Source organism: Sceloporus occidentalis, unplaced genomic scaffold (genome assembly GCF_023333645.1).
Source record: "Sceloporus occidentalis isolate IW3139 unplaced genomic scaffold, rSceOcc1.0.p SCAF_178, whole genome shotgun sequence".
Taxonomy (NCBI): Eukaryota; Metazoa; Chordata; class Lepidosauria; order Squamata; family Phrynosomatidae; genus Sceloporus; species Sceloporus occidentalis.
The window spans coordinates 1,101,761-1,126,372 of record NW_028317158.1 but is presented as its reverse complement, the minus strand read 5'-3'; the positions used below and the strand labels follow the sequence as shown (position 1 = coordinate 1,126,372).

The 24,612-nt window shown below is 44.9% G+C and overlaps 1 protein-coding gene across 1 annotated transcript; it reads right to left on the bottom strand.

The window, feature by feature from the left end:
- Positions 1 to 20,055, bottom strand: LOC149278861 (NK-tumor recognition protein-like). The gene is made up of 17 exons (XM_089501670.1): positions 19,998 to 20,055; positions 17,259 to 17,333; positions 16,373 to 16,480; positions 15,862 to 15,906; positions 10,490 to 10,577; positions 9,834 to 9,863; positions 9,219 to 9,364; positions 8,633 to 8,861; positions 8,221 to 8,364; positions 6,583 to 6,673; positions 5,982 to 6,130; positions 5,193 to 5,683; positions 3,017 to 5,123; positions 2,628 to 2,723; positions 2,027 to 2,086; positions 408 to 503; positions 1 to 61 (listed from the first exon to the last, which is right to left on the bottom strand). Exons 1-17 carry the CDS (start codon positions 20,053 to 20,055, stop codon positions 1 to 3), a joined length of 4,074 nt encoding a protein of 1,357 aa, XP_089357796.1.
- Between the last annotated feature and the right edge of the window lie 4,557 nt (positions 20,056 to 24,612).

Genomic DNA, 24,612 nt, shown 5'->3' with positions numbered 1-24,612 from the left:
TCAGCTGCGGTGCCGGTGGCGGCTGTGACTGCGATCGCTGCCGCTGTACGACGTGGAGGACCTCCGACTCCGGCTGCAATAGAGAGAAGCTGCTGGTTTGTACGAGATCACGCGTATGACATCAAACACCACCAAGGGCTAACTCGCTAAACTGGGAGATGGTACCTTTCTCCTGCAAGAGGGGCGGGGCTGGCCCTGTATGATGTATAGTTCAATCGAAGAGGGGACTTTCAAGACTTTTTACTGATTTAACCGCATTACGCATGGTCAACCAGGGAAACGTGTATGGGGGATGCAGACGTGAAGGCCAGTGTCAGCTGGGGGGGTTGTTATTACGCCAGGGGTAAACACATAAATACGCAGGGTGGCCTAATAATATTTGGGGAGGGGCTTCATTTTCTCCATACCTGGACCTCCTGTCGTAACTACGCGACCGGCGGTACCTCGGACTTCTGGTGCGGCTCCGACTTCTGCTGTAGTAACTGTCGTAAGTGTGGGATCGGCTCCTGCCAAGAGACAAAGACTCCGCTACTGTAATCGAGGATCGTTGTATGAGATAACTTAATACGGATCTATCCCCTGCCCCCCCGAAATAATGGGTTCTTAAAAATGCTGCCCGCTTATCTCCCGGTCCAGCGACCACAAGGTCACAGACCGCTCTGGAGAATACCGTATTTGCTCGATTATAAGACGACCCTGATTATAAGACGACCCCCCAAAATCTGAATATTAACTTAGGAAAAAAAGAAAAAGCCTGAATATAAGACGACCCTAAAGGAAAAAAGTTTTACCAGTAAATGTTAATTCATGTAAACTATTTTTTTTAATAAAAGCTATGATTGAGAAAAATATTTTTTTTGTTTTTATTTCTTGTATTTTCCAACCTGTCCCCCAGTTACGCACATCTGCCCCCAGGCTTGCCACTCCAATATGGCACTGTGGCCCATGATATGCCTTTTAACCCTCTATATGCCACTGTGCCCCATGGTATGCCTTTTGACCCCCTATGTGCCACTCTGCCTCCAGAAATGCCTTATACCCCTATATGCCACTCTGCCTCCAGAAATGCCTTATACCCCTATATCCCATTCTGGCATTTAGGGGGTTAAAATGCATATTATGGGGCAGAGTGGCATATAGGGAGGTATAAGGCATTTCAGGAGGCAGAGTGGCATTAAGGGAGTTAAAAGGCATTGTATAGAGCACTCTGCCTCCAGAAATGCCTTATACCCCTATATGCCACTCTGGCATTTAGGGGGTTAAAATGCATATTATGGGGCAGAGTGGCATATAGGTGTATAAGGCATTTCAGGAGGCAGAGTGCTCTATTAAATGCCCCCTTAACGCCACTCCAGAAATGCCCTATGCCCCCATTTAACACACACACACACACACACCCTATACCCCCATTTAACTAACACACACACACACACACACACACACACACTCTCCCCTCCCCTCCCCTCTCAGCCCTCTCTTACCGGTGCTTCCAGCCGGGGCAGCGGGTTGACGTCGCCTTCTGCTGCAGCCGGAAGGAGGTGGAGTTGGCAGCGGGGGTTTGTCTGCGTCCGTCGCGTATACTTTCCCCGGCTGTCAGAGATCAGAGTTCCCCGCACCGGTGCGGGGAACTCTGATCTCTGACAGTCGGGGAAGGTTTGCGCGACGGACGCAGACAACCCCCGCTGCTAGCCACACCTCCTTCCGGCTGCAGCGGACGTTGTCTACGCGGATCGCGTAGACGTCAACCCGCTGCCCCGGCAACACAGCAGGAAGCACCGGTAAGTGTGTGTATGATGGGGGGGGGGGGGTGAGACAGGAGGATCCAGGTCCCCTGCAGCGGTGCGGGGGATCTGGATCTTAGTCTCCTAATCAGACTCTATTTGAGGTCTGATTAGAAGACGACCCCGATTAGAAGACGAGGGGTATTTTTCAGAGCATTTGCTCTGAAAAAAACCTCGTCTTATAATCGAGCAAATACGGTATATCGATACGTTCTATCAGCCAGCCTCGTATAATAATCACGTACCTCGACCTCCTCCGGCGTTCGTAGGAAGCACTCCGCGAACGACTTCTACTGTGGGTTCGGCTGCAATCAGGACAAAAGCAGGTTTAAAATGCACCATCTACCCAACTTCCTGTCCTGGGGGTTCTGTCTCGCCCCCCTTACAAAAGGTAACTTTAACCAATCAACAGCTTCATAAGCGGCGCAGAACTTAACAGGGAGGAATAATCACGCTGGATCCATAGGCGAGTTTCTAATACATATTGATTGCTTTGTTTAAATGTAGAATTTAGATTTAGATGCTATAATTCCAGCTCCATAAAGAAAAAAAAAGGAAAATAAAAGTATTTTTTGCTCACAATAAAAATCACTTTTTACGCTAATATCATATATTTAACATTTGGAAAAGAAACGTTCTGAACGGAACACCATGTAACGCTCTCGATTTTAACCTGTACTGTAATAATAAAGCAATTAACAGAAGTAACCCCTTAACAACAAAGCCGTACATGTAAGGGCTCAAAATGCATTGTTTTCAATGGGTTTAGGGGCGGCCCATTGTCCTTAAGGGGTTAAATATCTTAAATAATAATAATAAGCAGAAAATTTAACACGCGTTACGTACGTGTAGCTCCTATAGCTTCCATAGGACCTGCTCCGACTACGTGATTTGTAGCTTCCATGACGACGTCTACTGCGGCTTCTCGTATAGCTTCTCGACCTGTAATAGGTAAAGTCGAGGTTATGTCCTCGTCAGTGACCGGGGCACAATAACTAAGAGACCACCAGAGGAGAAATCTCCCAGGCGTGCTCGATGGAATGGTTTAGTAAATAGAGAGGTGGCAGCCTGTGGCAGAGCCAGCATTATCTAATCAACTTCCTGCCCTGAAGTTCTCTCCCTTTTGCCTGAACCCGAACTTAACAATAAGGGAGAGATGACTCAATGGGGAGGAATAATCATGCTGATTCTGAGAACAGGAAGTTGTTGAACGTGTAAGGCTTATTGTTTCCTACCTGGACGAAGAGCTGTAACTGTGCGATCGGCTCCTGGACCTGCTGTAGGAACGCGTCCTCGTTCTGCGGCTCGACACCGACCTGGACTTACTTCGAGAGCTGGCGGGGCTTTTCTCCCGGTGGCTTGAGGAACCTTCATCGCTTGAGCTCTCCTGGTTTCGAGGTCTCTGGTTCAAGCGTGCAGTTTTCCTGACTTCATCAAAAAGCGACCCCGGCCTTACCCTGCTTTTGCTTTTAATCTCGATTCGGAAGCCCTGGGGCTTTTTCTCTGGCCCCGTTGGGGGATTCGCCGGCGCACCGGACGATCTCAGCATTTGCAGAACGCTCTGTCCCTGCACGGGTTTCCATTTGTGGTCAACGGGCGCAGGGTCTGAACTTCCAGCCGTGCCCTTTTCCGCGCTCGTTGTGTTTGCGGCTACCGCCGGAGGACTCGGGGCTCCCTCGGTCTTGGCTTGTGTGATTTCCCCTTTGACGGATTGTGCACCTGACGATGAGGTTTGCTCAGACTTCCCCGGGGCAGGACTTGTTTGTGTATGTCCGGGGGAGCTTGTTTCCAACTTAAGTAAGCGATTGTGGGTCCGCACTTTGATTTCATCGTTCTGGGCTCCTTTTCCAGGAGCCATCTGGCTTTTATTTAGCGAGAACACAGGTTCCTTCTCCTCTGTCTTCCCAGAGCACGTCCCCGAGGTCTCATTTTTACTCTGTTCCGCGTCTCCTTTCTCGTTGCCTCCCAGAGAAATGCTGTTTTTGACGCTTTTATTCACGGGACTGCTTTCTTTGCCTTGGACCGCGTCTTGCCGTTTGATCAGATTACTAGGCTTCTCGGTCACCACATCCTCCTCCTCTTCCTCACCAAACTCCAGCGGGGGCTGCCAGTGAAATACCTGCTTCCTTTTCTGTACTTTGTGCTTCTTTTGCTTTTTCCTCTTGGATTTCTCCTTCGCCTTCTTCAAATGGCTCTTCTTTGCCCTCTTCTTACTGGATCGATGCTTGTGTTTCTTGGATTTGCCTTTCTCGTTCTCCTGACTCGAGCTCCTGGAAGGTGTAGATCGGGTTTGTTTTTCGGTATTATCTTCAGAAGCGTGCGGAGACAAAGTAGCCACCGTTTTTGACTGGTTTATGGCCTCGGTGTCGGACTCTGAACTGGCCTCCCCTTCTTCCTTCCCAGAGGAGACGGCAGCATCCTCTACGTTACGAGAGCCCTCCATGTTGGATGTCGCTTTGACTGGAGCGAGCGTACTTTCTTTCATCCCTTCGCTTTTCGCTCCTTGGTCACAGATTACTTCTTTGATTTCTGAATTAACTGCAAGCGAAGCATCACTAACCTCCTCAGGTCTCGATTTTTGGTCGCCGTCCGATTCTCTGATGTTAACGTTCGTTTGAGTGTTTCTTGTACCATTTTGATTTTTTCCTCTTTTTCTGTAACTCTCCTTTTCGCTGTCCGAGGACGGGCCTGAATTTGAGTCGCTGTCTGTGCTTTTTGGAGAACTGGACACCTTTCCTTTATTCTTCTGGCCTTGCCGTTTGGAGCGACTCTCGAGCTTTTCCTTGGAAGGCTTTTCCCGCCTCCGAGGCCTTTCGTCATCGGAATCGTAAGACGAGGATCGGTCCCGCGAGCTCGACGAGTCCGAGTAGAGGTTTGCTCTGGAACCGGAGCTGTTACGGCTTCTTGAACGAGTGTAGGATCTGCTGTAGCCTCTCGAGGATCGGATTTTGGATTTGCGGCGATAGCTTCTACCTGAATAGCCGCTGCTTTCACTATCCGAGCTTAACTGCCGCTTTCGGTAAGAACCCGATTTCTTATCCACCGCGGCGTGTTTACTCTGAGCCGGAAGAACGTCGGAGGCCTTGGCTTTAATTTCCTGGATTCTTTCATAAGACGGCTTCCATGGCTTTTGTCCAGGTTTCCACCTGGAAGGTGGTGGACTGTCGCTTAAGGGCATGACAGGAATATTATCGGCGACCGCGAAAGGCAAAACGACTTTATCAATCGGCTGCGTCGCCTTTACCGGTTCCGTATTTCCAACCAGTTTGCTTCCTGCTAAAGGCGACTCTTTAGTTTTTGGGGAACGTGAGACGTTTCTCATGTGTTTGGATTTAGGAGAAGCTGGAGGTCGTGACATTGATCTTGATCGAGACCTGGCCCGTTTTCTTGATCTGGATCTAGTTCGCGAACAGCTTCTAGAATGACTTCTGGAGCGGCTTCTAGATCGTGAGGAGGATTTGGAGGCTGTTCTGGATCTCGAGCTTACCCTTGACACAGACCTTGATCTGGACCTAGAACCAACACGAGATTCTTTGCCAGAACGGGCCGAAGAGCCTCGCTCTTTATCGGACAGAGACCAGTCTTTTTTGGAAGATTCCCTAGACGATCCGGATACAGATTCTTTAATCCGCTCTTGGGTAGGTTTCTCTCTCCTGCTTGAAGAACGTGCGGACTCTGCTTTTGGCGTGGGTGGCTGATTCTTCTCAGTTGGTTTATGTTTCTTGGAATGCTTCAGTTTTTTGGACTTCTTTTTGCGTTTTACCTTTTTATCTTTCTTGCTCGTTTTAGAGCGGGAAGCGCATTCTGGACTATCGTCAGAGTGGTAGCCGTCCTGCGACCATGAAGTCGACCTTGGAGACACGTTACCATCATCCCAGTGACTGGACAATCGGTCGTTGAGTCTAAAGTAAGGGAAAAGACAAAAAAAGAAAAAAGTTATTTTTTTTTGGCATGATGACATTTTGAAATTTAAATTTTCTATATTTTTAAAAATCACCAGATCTGAACCTTTTACTGGACTAAATGGGTGAAAAATACAAGACAGACAGACACTGGGTGTATTTGCCAACAGCCTGTGGAAAACTGGAGACACCTCATCTGGACATTTGTAGCCGAAGAGCTGTTTTTGGCCATTGGAAAAGCTGTAAATAGGCCAAGGCAGACCTAAGATTTACACAAATAGCCCAACATCGTCCTTACTTGTCTCCTTTGCTCCACTTCTCCCCGGATGGAGGTTTGTAGGTCCTCAGCCTCTGCATCTCCTCCTTCCAGTGAGGGGGAGTCTCGCTGCTTTCATCATCGACTTCCGACTCCGAACGAGACCTCGATCGAGGTGGCGTGTGATATCGCTGAAAAAGTAGTTCAAAAGAACAGAAAAACATATATAAAACTTCAACAAACCAAAAAGGAACTCAGCGGGCGCTTCGTGCGGAAACGGACTCACAAACGATTATCACTTTTTAAGAAAAAAAGAAAACGTTCCCTGAATAATCTGTACGCAAAGATCCATGAAAAGGGGAGGAAAAACCGTTGAACTCTAAGAAAGGGGGGGGGGACACAGAAGACGACGGTGGTGTTTTTATTAACCGAAGGAGGATGTTCTAGAAGAGCTGCACTTCCATCTTAATGACTTCACTTTACATGATTAAGGTCCAACCTCAGTGGGCTTCAGTTGTAATAAATGCTTGGCTGGCCCTGTATGAGGTCTCTGGAATGACTGAACTATGTGTGCTATATAGGAAGAAAAAAAACTAAATAAACGTACTAGAGTCATATACAATTAAATTAAAAACAAACATACTATTGTGCCTCTTCCTCTAATTTTCCTCCCAGACTTCGAAAGTGAAGATTTCTGCAGGTCAGTTTGCGGAGGCTCCGTATTCACAGACTTCCTAAACAAACAAGTTATGCAAGAAAGGAAAAAGATAAGATATATACTAAATAGCCTCAACAAAGTACACTACTGTTCAAAAGTTAGAAAGAAGAAAAAAAAAAAAAGCGGATTTTGTCTATTAAAATAACAGACGGGGTTAATGCTGGAAATAACTATTGCAGCTGGAAACGGCTGATTTTTAATAAAATATATTCATAGGCGTACAGAGACCCTTTATCACTCCCATCACTCCTGTGTTCCAATGGCCCTTTATCACTCCCATCACTCCTGTGTTCCAATGGCCCTTTATCACTCCCATCACTCCTGTGTTCCAATGGCCCTTTATCACTCCCATCACTCCTGGGTTCCAATGGCACGTTGTGTTCGCTGAAGTTTAAGTTTAAAAGGCTAATTGATGGTGAGAAAGCCTTTTTTGTAATTATGTTACAGCCAGAAATGTCCTTGTTTTCCATGAAAACAGCTGAGTGACCCCAAACTTTTGAAAGGTAGTGTAGGTGGAATGACATATTTATACCTTTTCTCTTTATTGTGTAAGGAAAGTCACATCCAATTATATGCATTTTGCCGAAAAGAGTTGAAAGGCAATAGACAAGCAGACAAGGCTCATCTCCTGTCGCCCTAATCTTTCTTCCTAATGCAAAGCAAATACTAACTAGCACGGACCCACAATGGAGCGTGTGATCATTTATATACACAACCCAAATTTTTATGCCAAATACTCATTTCCAGAAAACCTCTTTCCCCACTTCCCAATGATCCAAGAGAACGGTCTCGAGTTCTACTATTGTTAGAAAAGGTCAGAGTGACTTAGCTTTATTTGCTCGAGTTAAATATCTTTCTAGCACGTAATTGGAATCCTCTATTTTTACTGCCAGTGATTACTTTAAAAAATCACAGGCGCTGGTATATACACTACTGCTCAAAAGTTTGGGGTCGATTAGCCTTTTAAACGTGCCATTGGAACACAGGAGTGATGGGAGTGATAAAGGGCCATTGGAACACAGGAGTGATAGGGGTGACAAAGGGTCATTGGAACACAGGAGTGATGGGGGTGACAAAGGGTCATTGGAACACAGGAGTGATGGGAGTGATAAAGGGCCATTGGAACACAGGAGTGATGGGAGTGATAAAAGGGCCATTGGAACACAGGAGTGATGGGGTGACAAAGGGTCATTGGAACACAGGAGTGATGGGAGTGATAAAGGGCCATTGGAACACAGGAGTGATGGGGTGACAAAGGGTCATTGGAACACAGGAGTGATGGGAGTGATAAAGGGTCTCAGGATGCCTATGAAGAGATTCCATTAAAAATTAGCTTTTTCCAAAACAAATAATTCTCATAAAACAAACTTTTAATGCAAGAAACCAAAGGTGCAAAACATCAAAACTGATGAAAAGCGACCGATTTTAACATCTTAGTCTTTCATATAACGAACAGATTAATGACCGTGTCCGGCTTGTAATAATGTAATTATTCAGCTGTTTTCTCATATAATATTCTCGTGTTGGTCACAAACGCCCAGGAAATCGGTAACTTAAGCTTACGTTTCTGTATCTGGATTTGGAGCAGGAGCGTCTCTTCTCAACAGAAACCTGTTTTCAGGAACGGGTGGGATTTCTTCTGGGCGCACGACGAGCTTCTCCCTGCGAGACACAGAGTCCTCGGCGTTGTTCTTATCAGACTGAGTGCTGCAGGAAAAACATTCGCAGCATCACCAGCCATACTAATACAGCCAGGGGATTTAAACATACGCGGGATAGACATACAGCTCCTGAATCTAAGACGAGACCAACGACTGATTAAGGTTTGAGTCTCTACAGCAGGAGAAATGGGTAGACTAGACGGGGGCCGATCTTCCATCAAAGTCTATGCAGGAGCATGATATATCAAACAGATTTTAAAAAAAAGGTCTATTTTCCCCTATTTTAGCTAACGTGGTTGTTTCAGTAAACGCACCTGCGCAGACTTGGTGCCCTTCTCTCTCGGGTCTCCACCTTGGCGGCACGGTCTTTTCTCCTCTTCTTCGAGTGTTTCACTTTGCTTCTTCTCTTGCGTTTTTTCCTCCTGCTTCTTTCAGCTTCGCTCTCTGAAGAAGACTCTGAGGTGGAAGAGGAAGACGAAGGAGAAGAGGACTTGGAACTGGACTCCTCCGAACAAGAAGAGACTCTCCTAACCTTCTCTGAGACTTAAAAAAGGAAGCAGAAGGAGATTACAAGCCAGCCATGAAACCCAATACGTCTCCCAACCGCATATTCAATACATTGGCCACCATGCTTCTACACTCCCTGCACTGATCACACCTTGTACCGCAACCTACAGGGTCTCCTAGAGTAGGCAGGAGAGTTGCAGTTTCATCTCACTTAACCTTGGCCAACGGCATTGAGCTTCCGCTCCAAAGACTGCTTGGATGGCCCCGTATTATGTATATTTAAATCAGCGAGTTTATGAATGTTGCCAGGGACGGCCCTTTAAACTCTCTTGACCCCCCCCGTTTTATTGAGTAAGCGGCTTGGCCAGCTCTCACCCAATGCGTGAAACTCACCATCTTTGGCTGGCTTGGCCACCACGAGCCCGCAGTTTATCACTCTAACATCAGCGTACGGCCGACTGGCCGCGTCGGTTTTCAGGTTCTCGATCTGCTCTATCGCCTCGAAACCTGAAATCACGAGTCCGAAAACAACATGGACGCTGGAAACCAAAACAATACGGCAGAATGCATCGGATTAGAACGGAAGCGTACCTCCTGACAGACCTGACATCCATCACCATGGCGATTAACAAACTTGCCCGGTTTCTCTGCGAGGTTTCTCTGTTGCTTTACAACTGGTGTAGGACTCGAGGATTATTCATTTATTTTGGATCAGCCTAAGTGCATCTCCACAGCAACACCCCCCCCCCCCAACAAAAGGATTGTGTTTGAAGTTTATGTCAGTCTGGAGGAACCTTAACCATTGAGATTATGTCCACATAAAGCTCGTGTTTCACGCTTACACTGCGGCAGATTAAGCTCGAAAAATAAAAAAGATCATACTGGATCCCTGGTGGGCTTTTTGAGACGGCGTAATCCGGCCTGACACCTGCCACTCAACCTGCCGCTACCCCGCCAACACACACCCGGGGGTTAATCTACAAACATCAACACGTGCAAAGGCCTTACCCATCAAGGTGCGGCGCCGGTTTAGTGGTTCTGTATAAAAGGACAAAAAAGAGAGAGGTCAGGAAAAGGAAATTGTACTTTTATCATTCCAGGAACAGGAAAAAAGTGAGAAATTGCTAAATATTACCTATTCCTGTTGAAATTATATATTTATTTTTTTTTGCGCTGGCTGCCCTCCAGTTTCTGGCATCATATAAGGGGGCGCTAAGTCTATTAGTTTAATGGGGACTGGGGGTGGCTGTGGGCGGTCAGACTGCTGTGATATAACACACAGAGGAGGGGCTTTGGGACAATAAAAGGGCTCTGTTGCTAAGCACCTCCAGTATCTCAATCAACCTTTGAATACAGTTGTTAGGTTACAGGGAGCATTGAGGGTAAAAATAAAACGGCATCGAGGTTTCTTTTACTTCTCTTTACAAGACCCAGCATTTTTTTGTTGATATTTTGTGAGGCACCCTAGATGGGACAGCATTTTTAAAGTCACATTCAGTGATTGTGAAACACCTACGTGCGAGGCCATTAGCTCCTAGTGAAACGTATGGGGTCACAACAAAACGTGCCCTCAGTGAACTGCCCCGCAGGATGCGCCCGGGGTTATTATTCAGCTTTCAGACCCCCCTCACGGCAGGGTTAGCTTTGAAGGACCCTTGACTTACATAAAAAACTGTGACCCGTTGGTATCCTTTCCACGGTTTGCCATAGACAAGAGGAACGCGCGATCATGTTTGAGAATAAAGTTTTCATCTGTTAGAGGGGAAAAAAAAAAAAAAAAAAGAAAAAGAAAAGGGTGGGGAAGGGAGAAAATATTTAGTGTTAACATCACAAAAAATAGCAAAAGGTAACTTATTACACAAAAAAAATATGCCAAATTTCCCAGAGATGCGGAGAATTTAAAGGCTGCGACAAATTCTGCCGGGGACCGGGAAGAAATATATGGTGGGTCTCCAAAAAAACCAAAACTACTCTATCGATCTTTTAACGGTGAAAATAATGTTAAATGATCACAAGGTTTAACCCTTTAATCACCAGAGGAATCATTTGCACGCACACACACCCCGCCCCCCTCAGTAGTCGAAGGGCCTAATCTTTGGCTAAACTCAAAAACTAAATAAAATACATTTGCTGAAATATTAAATACATTTGTTGGACAAAAAAAACATAAAAAAAATGAATAATATTGAAAAAAGAATTCTAAGTCTACAAGGTGCGATATTATGGTAACATGCAGCCCAAAAGTACATTCTGAGGACTACGTCAACGCTGTTAGTTACTGAATTTACTACAGAAAATAAATACAATTTAAAATACTGAAAAATTAAAAAAAAAAAAAAAAAAGAGAAAATAAGTATAAATATTCAAAAAAAATATATATATTTTTTTTAAAACTACTCTGGCGTCTGAGACAAAATGTAAATATTTGTAGCCATAAATTTAACAATAAATGGATTTTGTAAGCATGACACAATCAGAGACCCGTATTCATATTTTTTTTTTTTTTAAAGACAATAATTATTTAAAAAAATTGATTCTTTACAATAAAATAAGAAAACATTCAGAGAAGCTCATGGTGAAGAAACTAATGGAATGTTGGCCATCGCTGCGGAATCCGCTAATCTGCGTTTAGTGGTCGGTGACAATGATTTGAAAAGACTAAGAGCGGCCGGACGCCCCCATTCCAGCTGATCCCCCCTTATTTTTAAGGAACGTAACGTATTACATGACGCGCGCTGGAAGGAAGACGTCCGAAGGGCACCCAAGGTTATTCGCACTTACCTACTTGAGTACACTGTTTAAAAACAAAAACAAAAAGAAAGCCTTCAGTGGGAACACAATGCTGCGTGAAGAGGCACAGACGTGTGTACCTCGTGTACAGTATATGAAGCATCTGAGACACCTGACTGCATGCACGCCCCGATACACAAACCAAACGAACGGGGCTTTTCTTCCTAATAAACCTTGTTTTTCGCCATTTTCCCTCTTTCCGGAGAGTTCTTGCAGCTATACCCTCTTCTGGGCAGCAGTGGGCGGTGCTATTGCTGGCAGGCGGAGCTAAATGGTACCAAACGCCCGTATAAAACCATCATTCCGCCCCAAACAGTATAGCTAGACCTGACGTCTAAAACCTGAGGGTCAGATGTCGGTAAGGATGTTTTTCTTGACAGAGGGTGTTAGATACATGAAACAGCCTCCCGGCAGAGGTAGTAGAGGGTAATACAGTGAGGGTATTAAACATGCATGGGATAGACATCCGGCTCCTGAATCTAAGACAAGACCAACGACTGATTAAGGTTTGAGTCTTTACAGCAAGATAAACGGGCGACTAGACGGGGGCCGGATGGGGCCGATCTGCCGGCAGATTCAAAGCTTTAATTCTTTCACCCATTCAAAACATAATAATCATGTATGGTTTTTTTATTATTATTTATTTATTTATCCTGCCCCATCACAGGGTTAAATCGCCCTAAGATATCTGTGATAATAGCGTTACGGAGGGATCTGCGTCCGCTAAAACAATGCAGAGAGAGAGAGAACAGGAAGTGGGTAACAACTTCCTGCTTGGGCTGACAGGAGGATTCCAATGCCCTCTGCACCAAGGGATCATGGGAAAGGATGGTTAATTTGCATAAAACGCTCCAGCAATGAAGTACGTTTGTCATTTGTGATTTACCGCGGACGGGAGATATCCTCGTTTAATGGGAACTGTTACAGATTATCATTCCCCGCGCCTTTCTAGACAGACAGACGTATATCTCTAGAGCCGATACTGCATACGACTAGCTCCGCCCACCAGCTCCGCCCACCCGCAACTGCACCGAAAAAAGGGTATAGCCGCTACGTACCAAAACGCAAGAATAATCGGAAAGTATACTCATTTATTGTATTTTTCTGTTAAAGCGGGGGCTGGGTAGGGGTTAGCATTCGATTGCCACCCAGCTTGTGTTCAAACACCCATCACACTTAGCCAAATCCGACAGAGAAACTGAACAGGTCACAAACCTGGCCGGGCGTTATGGGAAATTGGGTAACAGCGACCTCGGTGAAGATATAATTCCAATAGTGGGGTGGAGTGGACAGCTACACTCCCTTAAGTGGAAGCTTTTCACACACAACCCCCCTCCCCAGGTTGGCGGCACTGACCTGGACAAATTAAAAGTCTAATAGCATCTCCTATTTCATACAGAGACGAAACAACCTGGGGAGGAACAGGAGAGAATGATCTAAAAGTACAAGACGCTTAAGATTTCCAAATCCTGCCCCATTCCTTAAAAGACGACACCATCATCGCCTAACTGAAGTATAATAGATTGCAAGCTTTTGGGACTATCCAGGTCTCTTCTTCAAGCATATTATACATATGGAGCAGAAACAACTCATACCAACCTGAAATGTATCATAAGCAGTGGCGTCGCTACAAGGGGGCAAGGGGGGGGGCAATTCTTGCCCCCCCTGTTGCCCCCCTGCCGAATTTGGAATAAAGTCGCAATGCGACTTTAAATCCCGTCTTTTTTATTTTTATTTATTTTTTAATGCAGAGGAGAGAGAGGGGTGCCTAGCAACCGCTCGGTGCCCCCCATTCTCCTCCACGAGGCCTCTACCTCCGTCGCGGTGCCGGCATTTCATGCTGAGCGCCGAAATATGACGTCATATTTCGGCGCTCAGCAGTGAAGCAGCGGCCACCGCAGCAGAGAAGGAAGACTGAAGCCTCGTGCTCCCGTCGCTGTACCTAAAGGGGAGAGAACTACAAAGGGGGAGGGTAGATAGTGAGTAGGGAGGGGGGTTAGAAAGTGATAAGGGAGGGAGAGGGGGTAGAAAGTAATAAGGCAGGGGCGTCCAACATGCGGTCCAAATGCGGCCGCGAGACCTCGAGGTGCGGCCCACGTAAGATCGGCAGCCAGGGCAACCGATCTTACGCGGGCCGCACTTCGAGCATGTACTGGCTGACTTGGCATGATAGGAGTGGGATTGCTAACAGCAATCAAAGTCCTATCATGCCTAGGTTCCAGCACTTACACATCCAACCAGTAAATGCTGGAACCTAGGAATGATGGGACTGTGATTGCTGTTAGCAATCACACTCCTATCATGCCAAGTCAGCCAGTACATGATGAAACCTAGCTAGCTGCCCCCCTTGTGTATTGATGCTGCCAGCAGTATGGGGTCTGCACATCACTTACAGCCACCCTGTACCAGCATGTACTGGTTGCCTGGGTGCGATAGGAGTGTGATTGCTGTGTGGGCAGTGTGGACGCCAGGGCTGGCTTTGGGGTGGGCAACCTGCGATCTATGCCTGTAATTAAGGGGGTTTTAAAATACCTTTTAATGCCGTGTTTTTATGTGAATTCAAATTGATCTATACCCGCAAAGCTGGGTTTTTGCGTTATTCTGTAGATCCATATCTATATATTTCCATACATTATTTATGTATACCTGCAAATACAGTGTTTGTATGTCTTATTCAGTTGATTAATACCTGCAATGCTGTTTCCATGTATTTATTTGATCTATACCTGCAATGCTACGTTTTATATATTGTTATTGTATACCTGCAAATACAGGATTTGTATGTCTGATTCTGTTTATTTGATATATACCTTCAGTGCTGAGATCACAAGTGAATTTCAGTTGATCTATACATGCAAAGCTTGGTTTGTGTGTTAATGTGTTGATCTATACCTGCTATCGGCAACTGGGGCTAATAATATATATGGGCAGCTGGGGCATCAATACACAAGGGGCAAAAACACTAAGGGGGGTATAAACGACAATGCAGCGTGAAAAATCCATCCTGATGTAGACGTCTGTGACGTAGATTGTGTCCTGCTGTTTGTGTGTTTTTGGTTATCAGTGTAGCAGAGCCTGTCCTCGGGTGTGTGTGTATAGGTGTTGGTGTGGCAGAGCCTGTCCTGGTGTGTGTTTGGATGTGGGTGTGGCAGAGCCTGTCCTGATGTGTGTGTTTGTGTGTCAGTGTGGCAGAGCCTGTCCTGGTGTGTGTGTGTCTGGGTGTCGGTGTGACAGAGCCTGTGTTGGTGTGTGTGTGTGTTTGGTTGTCGGTGTGGCAGAGCCTGTCCTGGTGTGTGTGTCTTGGTGTTGGTGTGACAGAGCCTGTGTTGGTGTGTGTGTTTTGGTCATCTGTTTCCTGGCACTTAACTTACAGTAGGAATTATTTAATTTATATTTATCCAGAGATAAAATGCCCTCCTGAAGTTGTAGTGACTTCAGGGGACAAAACGTTCAAGGCCCTGGAATCATTTAGTGGAAAAGTTATTTATTGTGTTATAATATTTATTTCAAGGATTAGTCGCACTCAATTGTGGCTTCAGGCTTCCCATGTTGAATGATCAAGTATTATTTTAGCCCAATAACAAAAGTATAATTCCATAGCACATTACTTTTGGAAATTATGAATGCCCCCCCAGTTTGACTGTGGTATCTTGTGTGCCCACCCCTATATATTGTTTCTAGAGTCGCCACTGATCATAAGCCTGAAGAAGAGACCTAGATAGTCCCAAAAGTTTGCAATCTAATCTCTTATTCCTTTCTATGGCTAACATGAATCATCTGTACCAATTCGTTGAAGGAGGTGTTACGAGACCCAGACACAAGGTATCCGTGTACGGGGGGTGCGAGGGGAGGGGGTATATTCACGGTGTTACCGAGCTTTGCTTTGCTTACCTTTTCATTTTGCAAAAGACCACATTCTCTATAAATAAAAGAATATGTTGACAGTTTTAGGCAGGAAGATAGGAGTTCTTTTTCTTTTCATTGATAACGTTGCCTAGCCTCCATGCTGAGAAAAACACACTGCTTTATCCCATACAAGATTAGTCCTCCCTTTCTAACAGTTACGTGGCTTAGGGGGGGGGGGAAATGTATATATCTATATTTCTGGCCGTCTCATGCATACGGGTCGTACATGCAACATTACGAGACATGCAAGGAAGTGATCTATCCGGCCGTTCTTAATAAAGGCTAGCCTCCTCCAAACGATTATCAGCAACTAATACAAAAAGGCAAGGTCAGGCTTTACCTTCAAAATAACCGCCGTATATCGATTCCCCTCCTTTTCCGTTACCTGGAAGAATGAAAAAAGTTAAAATAAATGTATTTTTTTTTTGGCAAAAGTTAAGTTTAACCCCTTCAGGCGCCCTCTACATTTTTGCTTTCAAAAGCATTAAAGGATTCAACAAAATCCTCTCTATGGATTTGGTTTCCCTCCCTGGCTAGGAAGATTCTTCTTTATTGACCGATATAGCGCCATCGTATTCCGCAGCGCTGTACAATAGGTATGCGGAATTCTTCTCCTGCACACACGTGGTACACTCGCCGCAAGCCAGGTCAACCAATTGGACCCATTTATTGCATGCACTGAAAATGCTCCTATATAAATATATTATTATTATTACTTTTAAATAGTGAATGTTATATATACTGCATAAAGTATTGTAACAGTCCCCCCTTACAATATATGAATATTTTTACGGAGCCGCCACGTCCGGCCCCGAGATGGATAAAAGAATCACACCTGCCGCTGTTTTTACCTTCGCTGAAGTCTCCTCCCTGTATCATGAAATTTTTAACCACGCGATGAAACGTGGAGCCCGTAAAACATAACTTTTTCCCAGTGACTTTTCCGATTCCCTTTTCACCTAATGGGGGGGGGGGAGGAAAATAAACAAATAAACCAAACTGTCAAAAAAAAATCCCAAGAATGAGAAAACCTTCAGAAATGAGGAGGGGTATTTTTTCAGAGCAGAATTCTCTGATTGGACCCCTAGGGGTTCCTTTCACTCGGTACAAAGTTAAAGCATAAGAATTATTACAAGGAGTTCTCACGAATAAAGCATGGACATTATGAAATGATTTTATACACATACTAGGCTTCAAAAGTTTGGGGTCATTTCTAAATGTCCTAGTTTGTAAAATTGTTGTAAATAACTATTGTAGCTGGAAACGGCTGATTTCTTCATCAGCATACACAGGCCCTTTATCACTCCCATCACTCCTGTGTTCCAATGGCCCTTTATCACTCCCATCACTCCTGTGTTCCAATGGCCCTTTATCACTCCCATCACTCCTGTGTTCCAATGGCCCTTTATCACTCCCATCACTCCTGTGTTCCAATGGCCCTTTATTACTCCCATCACTCCTGTGCTCCGATAGCACGTTGTGTTCTCTGATCCAATTTTGAGTTTAAAAGATTAATTGATCGTTAGAAATCCTTTTGTAATTATGTTATAGCCAAAAATGTCCTTGTTTTCTAAGAAAACAGCTGAGTGACCCCAAACTTTTGAACACTAGGTCTAATATATATATATATACACACACACACACATTTATTATAAAATATTCTAACAGTAATATTATTATTATTAATGACAGAGGCAATGAGAATTTTTATGGTTGCCTGGGTTACTCGCGCCTTACCTGTACACAAACACAGGAAGTTCATGCAGGTCTTTGGGCAAACATCAGAAAAGAGCTGAAATACAATACGGCCGACTGAAAAGCAAAATAAAATCCGTCAACACAAATTTGGGGACGGTCACAAAGGGTTAAAAAAAAAAAAAAAAAGCAAAGCTAAATTCAATTTTCATTTGAAGAGCATTTTACCATAAAGTCCAATCACAGATTAACTATTTACATTATACAGGGGGCCGGCTCGCTGATTTAACTATACATTATACAGGGGGCCGGCTCGCTGATTTAACTATACATTATACAGGGGGCCGGCTCGCTGATTTAACTATACATTATACAGGGGGCCGGCTCGCTGATTTAACTATACATTATACAGGGGGCCGGCTCGCTGATTTAACTATACATTATACAGGGGGCCGGCTCGCTGATTTATCTAGAAAATAGTTAATTAGAAAACATTCAGTAAAACCCCACCTATTCCAAGAAGCTTACGATCTATTCTCATAGTCACAGCATCCTGATATTTCTGTTCTCTCGCTACAGTCGAACTATCCTCACCCAAGCAGCCCCTCTTTCTCACCCCCCCAATGGATTGTTAGCTTCTGTACCGGTACGTCCTAACCTCTGCTAATGTTAGTGTCAGTTTTGCATATCTCTCCCCTTTTGTAACTGCGCTCCAGACTCTGCTGGCGCTATATAAATTTTATATATATATATATATATATATATATATATATATATATATATATATATATATATATATATATATATAAGTATATCCAGTACGAGACGATAACCATTCATACAGGAAGCTGGGAGACCTCCGCTGGGTCTGGGTTCCAGCTGAGAAGGAAAGAGGATGAAGACAAAGACCTCGCTTGTTGCGGGGGCCGCAGCTGGCCCCGCCACAGGCTCCTGTACACACAGGAAATGCTTTGTGTGCGTACGGGACAAATCTTTATACAGATAAAGCTCTCTATGCCACTATATCAATTACATAGTTGCCAACAGTCCTGAATTTTCCAGGACGGTCCTGATTTTTGGGTCCTGTCCCAACATAAAAATACTGCCTGTGTAAAGTGCATTGCATTTATACTCTGCAGGTCTGAGAGACATAAACGGCCTAAATGCCGGTAACCGTGCTCCAGACACACAGTATCTGCCCCGGGTAGCCTGGAGCTCAATGCTGCAGGGTAATGCAGCTCAGTGTAACCCCGCCCACTTTAGACTCCACCCCCTTTCTGTCCTGGGACACCCGGAGCAAGAGCTGGCAAATATGCCATGTGTTACTGATATTAAAGCTGCTGTTCCACTTAGATCGGGTTATTTGCTTATTATGGTAGAGGGTGCCATTCATATTCTGTCATTTTATTCTTTCGTCTGACATTTTAATCAGATAAAAGCAACAGAAACTTTTTTTTTTTTTTTTAAATTAGAGCCTGTCCATGCAGGCTTTTGTGTCACATGACATATAAAAATATATATATTTCTGGTCAGGGTTTTGGCCAATGACGTGGCAGATTCGTGACCCAGCCTGGGCTTGTTTCTAGAGCTGCATTTTCTGCAGAATCTGTCTTTTACATTTGCCCCTAAACTCCAAGCCCCCCGGCTTGTGAAATACTCCAGGGCTGGCCGGGGGCATGGCAAGCGTTCCCCTATTGAATTCAAAGGGAGTGTTATCCTGCCACTGGACCACGGAGGGGGAGGGAAGCTGGTGCAGCAAGGCTGCATCTTCTGTGTCAGGTGGGTGCTTTTTGTTTTTGGAAGAATACACTCATGGTGGGTTAAGATTACTTATAGATTACTTCAGTATGGATTCTTCTATAGCGGGAGAGTCAGGGACAGTAATCCGCCTCTTTAAATTAATGGAGACAGAAATGTGGAAAAAAATGTTAATCTTAGCAAATAACTGCAATGAAATATGAGCTGATTGGGGTTTTCTGGCAGGGCTTTTAGTATTTAATATGCATCACATGAAATCGAATAAGCCCCCCAAAAAACAAAGAAAGGATTATTTTTTCTGTAATTATCACATATTTGAACCCATCCTATCTCTGGCGCCCGAGGCTGGGCTTTGCATAGATCTTCACAGCGGAGCAAAAACCGGACCACAGAGGGGATGTTGCACTGTGCCCTTGGAGCTGCAGCTTCTCCCGAAGGGAATTTGCGAAGTACTTTAATACGCTTCCTTTGTTGAGGAGGCTGCCTGGGACCTTTAAGCCAAAGTCTCATCATATATATACCCTCCCCTATACACCACGTGATATGAAGCTCTGCGCGCCTGAGGGGCTCCTGGCAGTTGTGGACACCGTAGAAATATAGAATGTTCCTGCAGACAAGACCAATATGGCCCCATCTAGTCTCCCGCTCATCTTAGCTTCTACCACTTTTTCTGGGAGGCTGCTCCACGTATCTATCACCCTCTCAGTAAAGTAAAACTCCTTTCCATTCCATCTCAGCCTCTGACCCTCTAGTGTTAGATTCTGGTCTCTTGTTGTAACTTTGCTCTTCCTATGGAATAAACTTTCCTCCTGTCCTTTGTTAAATCCCTTTATGTATTTCAATGTTTATCTATATTCTAAAAGTAAATCCCATTATTAACCAAGACGAGCATATTATATATTAATACAAATAATAATAATTAAAAAAAAATGCTAATAACTAAAGTCAAGGAACTTCATGGATATAAAAATGAGACGCGTCCCGATGACAGCTGTTACAGAGAACACACGACACGGTACTTACTTGGCTCCCGATTGATTTCAACTTCAAAGTAGCACTGGGGCCGGGCCTTCTCCCCCATCGTTAGATGACTGCACCTTAAAGCAAGCAAGGGAGAAAAAACAAAACAATGCCTTTAACTTGGCAGCACGGACGGGGACGAGAGGAGCATCTGCTTGAAGCGAAGCCAGGAGGACACTCAAAGATGTCGTCGTGTGAAGCAGGTTCTGCCTCCTTTATATACACAGCAGCTCAGAAACCTCCCAGCCGCAGCCGCCGGGGAGCGAAGGGTTACTTCCTCCTCTTACAAGAAAACCACAAGCCAAGCGGCCTGTAAATCTACTCATACGTGACATTCAATCTATACTTCATACCAGCACCTATACACAGGCTCACCTATAATAAAGCCTTTCCTCTACCAAATAGGTAGTGGGCCGTGGGCGCAGCCGCAGCATTCTGTGGATTCTGTTGGTTTAAAGGGACTCTCCAGCCATCAGATGCGGCGCCTTTAAAAGTTTCCATCTGGTCTGTTTTGCAAATGCGTTGTGGGGGGGGGGGGGTATGCAAAATACCCCATATGCATTTGCCCCCCATGTGCTAAATGGCGTGCAGAAGATGGGGTCCCCCTGTATGTGATATATGCTGTGCCGACTCAGCAAATGCTCCCATTTATAATGCGTTCCCATTGATTTCTATAGGAGCTCTTTCCTGCCAGGGATGAGGCTGCAGCTTCTGCCTAAGTTTGTATAAGCTATATGAAACTTACATATGCTTTGTATATTTAAGGGGCTCCACAGGACACCTATAACACCCCCCCCCCGCTGTGTGGACAGGGGTCCATGACACGAGATCAGAGCAGCAGCACCAGCGCTTCAGCTTGTTCAGGATCTACCGGCACTTAGCAAGTAGTTGGCGCCCATTAAAGGGAAAAAAAAAAAATTTGAAAAAAAAATCCTCATTAAAATTTGGGCAAATATGTGCAAGTTTATAACAAATATTTATTTTAGGCGTTTAAACCTCAGATACAGTGGTGCGATCTAAGAGTCAAATTGGGTTTTTTGGGCCCCGAAGAGATCTGTGTTAGGAGCCCACAGTAAGAGCTCACCGATGGGGCTACCTGGTTCCCGGGGTCTCCCCGGCTTTTTGCTTCGGGGTTTAGCATTTTTTGTTTATTTTTACATAAAAGCGTGAAATATGAAAGGAATCTTCACAGGCAGCTGAAAGAGCAGAGAAGCTCTTCTTCACCTGTCGCTCAGAGACGTCAGTACGTTAGGGGAGCGCGCAGGTTCACAAATACGGCACAAGGGAAGCGTGGGGTCCCGAGCGTCTCGCCGACGGCCGGCAGAGAAGGGACGCAGCCCGAGAGATCCCGGCACCGAACGGCAGCTGCTTATAGTAAATAATCACTTCCAGCCATCCCAAAGGAAATGGACACGATTTTATGGCGTAGAACTTCATCTACATGAACAGCAAACGCTGCATTGAAAGAGGAAGTCCCAAGGGGAAAAAAACCTACATATTTTACCCCATAAATCCCAGAGCAGTATACGGTAATATATCCCTCCCCCAGTGTGGTATACAGTGATATACCCCTTCCCCAGTGTGGTATACAGTGATATACCCCTTCCCCAGTGTGGTATACCGTCATGTCTGTCAAAATTGACAAAAACTTGGTTTTAACTCATTTTGTCCCAATAAACTCCCTTTATCTCTATCTTTCCCGGCTCAAACACCACACTGAGCTGATGCTTTATATCAATGAAGTCCTTTCCCCCATAGACTTTCATTAGTTAGAGAGTCCATCTGGGTGAATAAGACTGAGCCATTCTATTGTTCCTCACAGGCAGTATAAGGTGGGGGGGTCAGATAGCAGAGCGAGAACTCATACAAACGGCTGATATGCAGCTGCCTGAAAACATATTATGGGGCAAAAACTACAACGGGGTTAAAAAAGCAACAAAGCAATATTTTTGAAAATGTATTTTTAATCTGATACTAGCGATAAATTGGTTCCCTGCCGTTACTGTTTACTTTATTGCAATGGGAACAGCTACAATGTAACATTCTAGAGTCTACAAGAAGAAATAAATTATGCAAATCTTAGTGAAATTAAGACAAATGCAATATAAATTTCATTTATATCAGCCGCAGGGCCTCCAAAAATACCAACGCAGCCACCTGGCCTCACCCCAAAGAAGCGGCGTTCTTGGCCGACCACATCAATGGCTCGCCCCAACAATATTTATTTCATCATATACATAATCTGCACACACGATGATGTCACATCATCCTTTTTAATGAATACAATTGCAAAAGACATTGTACCCAATTGCAGACGGACACAACGAGGTCACCCCCATCAGCTCCAGGCCTCTAGCACCCAGGGGTCACCACCATCAGCTCCAGAATACTACCCCAGGGGCACCAAGGCTCTAGAACTGTGGAGGTTAACCCCATCAGTACCAGCTCTCTAGCACTCTGGAGGATAACCCGACCAGACCTTACAGGGCACTGATCTTAACCGCATCAGAACTAAATCACCAGCACTCTGAAGGTTAATCCCCAGAACAAAGCAAACTGGAGGTTAACCCTATCAGCGCAAGGGCTCAAGGCACTGGCAATCAGAAGGTTAACCCCTTCAGAACGAGGTCTCCCAAAAAGCTCTGGAAGTTAACCCTATCAACACCAGGGCTCTGGAGATAAACCCTTTCAGTACTAGCTCTACAGCCCTCAGGTAGACTACGGAATCGGAAGTTGACCTTTAAGGGGTTAAATTACGCAACTTAGTAAGGCTATCATGGGGTTAAGTCACATGAATCACAATATCTCATTCAAATATACCTCAGGTAAACCGTGCGCGTGCCTGAACTTATTCCTATCGCGGGTGATGCTGACCCTTGGAAATACCCCCCCCCCTCTCGTACGTGTGATACCCCAGGCCCTCCCTGCCCCCAGCTGCGGTGCTAATTACCGGGTAACTTCTCCGTGAAGCCGCCGCTCCCGCAGCCACGTATTCCCGTTGCTCCGCCCCTTTCCTTTACCTCACAGCACGGAACGCGGTGCAGGCTGGGACATCACTGACGTCATTAGGCGACAGCGCTTGCGCACTCTGAGGTAGCCGAGGAGCGTATGACCCACGAATTCTATACACCTGAGACCGAACCTAAGGTGTCTCCAGTAGGGAGCCCTGGTGTCTGTTGTACTCCATACCCAGAGCTGAAAGGTGTTTTTGGCTTTACTTATCATTATGAATTAGCAATTAATGATTTGCCTTTACAGCTGCTGCCTGCCCACGTCTAATAATCTGGTTATTATAACCAAGGCTGCAGTTTCAGCTACCATGTATTCACAACTTCTCTAAAAGAGATGATTCACCATACCTCCCAAGTGTCTCTGTATAGTGTGGCCAGTCCCTCCATGTGATTCAAGTCCCTCATTACTTTAAAAATATCAATAACATTAACACAGACTAAAGCATACTGGGGCAGAAGGAGAAGCGGCCCCTGACACCCCCCTCTCTCCCCCTGATGCCCCTCTTTTCTAGGAGGTCAGAATATTTGCTGGGTATGAGGGTATCGCAGGGTTCTACAGCCCTAAAAGCCCCGATAATGTGTATAGAAACGGCAGGAGACGGCTTTATAAATTAAACAAAATTCTGGTGCTAAAAATGAACAGTGTTCTTATTTATTAATGTATTAAGCAGCCGCACCATGTCATACCTCCCAAGTGCCCCTGCTTCGTTTGGCCAGTCCCCTCCCCCATCAGTCCAAGCACTGGGATGGAGCTTCTCTGTTCCCTGGGGTCCCTTTATAGCCCCCTATAACTCCTGGCTCTACTCATAACCCAGACAAATCGGCTTTAAATCCTAAATACTTGAGAGAGATTTTGGATCGAGTGACTGAAGCAGTCTGACGCCAGACGAGGATGTGGTTATTGAGTCGCTGCCTGTATCCGGGATCGATTGTTTGCATAGAAGCTCGAAGCCTCAGGAGCTATTCGAATAAATCACCGAATACTGGTCCAAGTTTTGGATATAATGTTAATTAAAGTTTAATTAATGTTTAACAAAGTTAATTCAATTATTATTTTACTATTTATTCATTTCTATAGCGCCATCATATACCGTGGCGCTGTACACTGAGTAAACAGGGCACGGCAAATAGTGCAGAACATAACAATTCTCACAGGAACAAAAGACAATGGGGGGGTGCTGCTCATATATATATATATATATATATATACATATACACTGTATATTATATATTAACCCTTTCGCTCCCAGATATGCAATGAAACTAGTAATAGTTTATGGCAAAAAAATATGTATTTAGAAAAATAATTAAAAAAATTTTTTTTAAGTCCTTTTAAGTTTTCCCTCATTGATTGAACAGGAACGGCGATCATTGTTAAAGTATGTCAGCTTTTTAAACATCTGCCGGCAGATCGGCCCCATTCGGCCCCCGTCTAGTCACCCGTTTCTACTGCTGTAAAGACTGAAACCTTAATCCGTATGTCTATCCCATGCATGTTTAAATTCCTTCTCTGTATTAACCTCTATCTCTTCTGTTGGGACACTGTTCCATTTATCTACCACCGAATTATCATCAAGACACAAAAATACTGACTGTTATCACAAAGT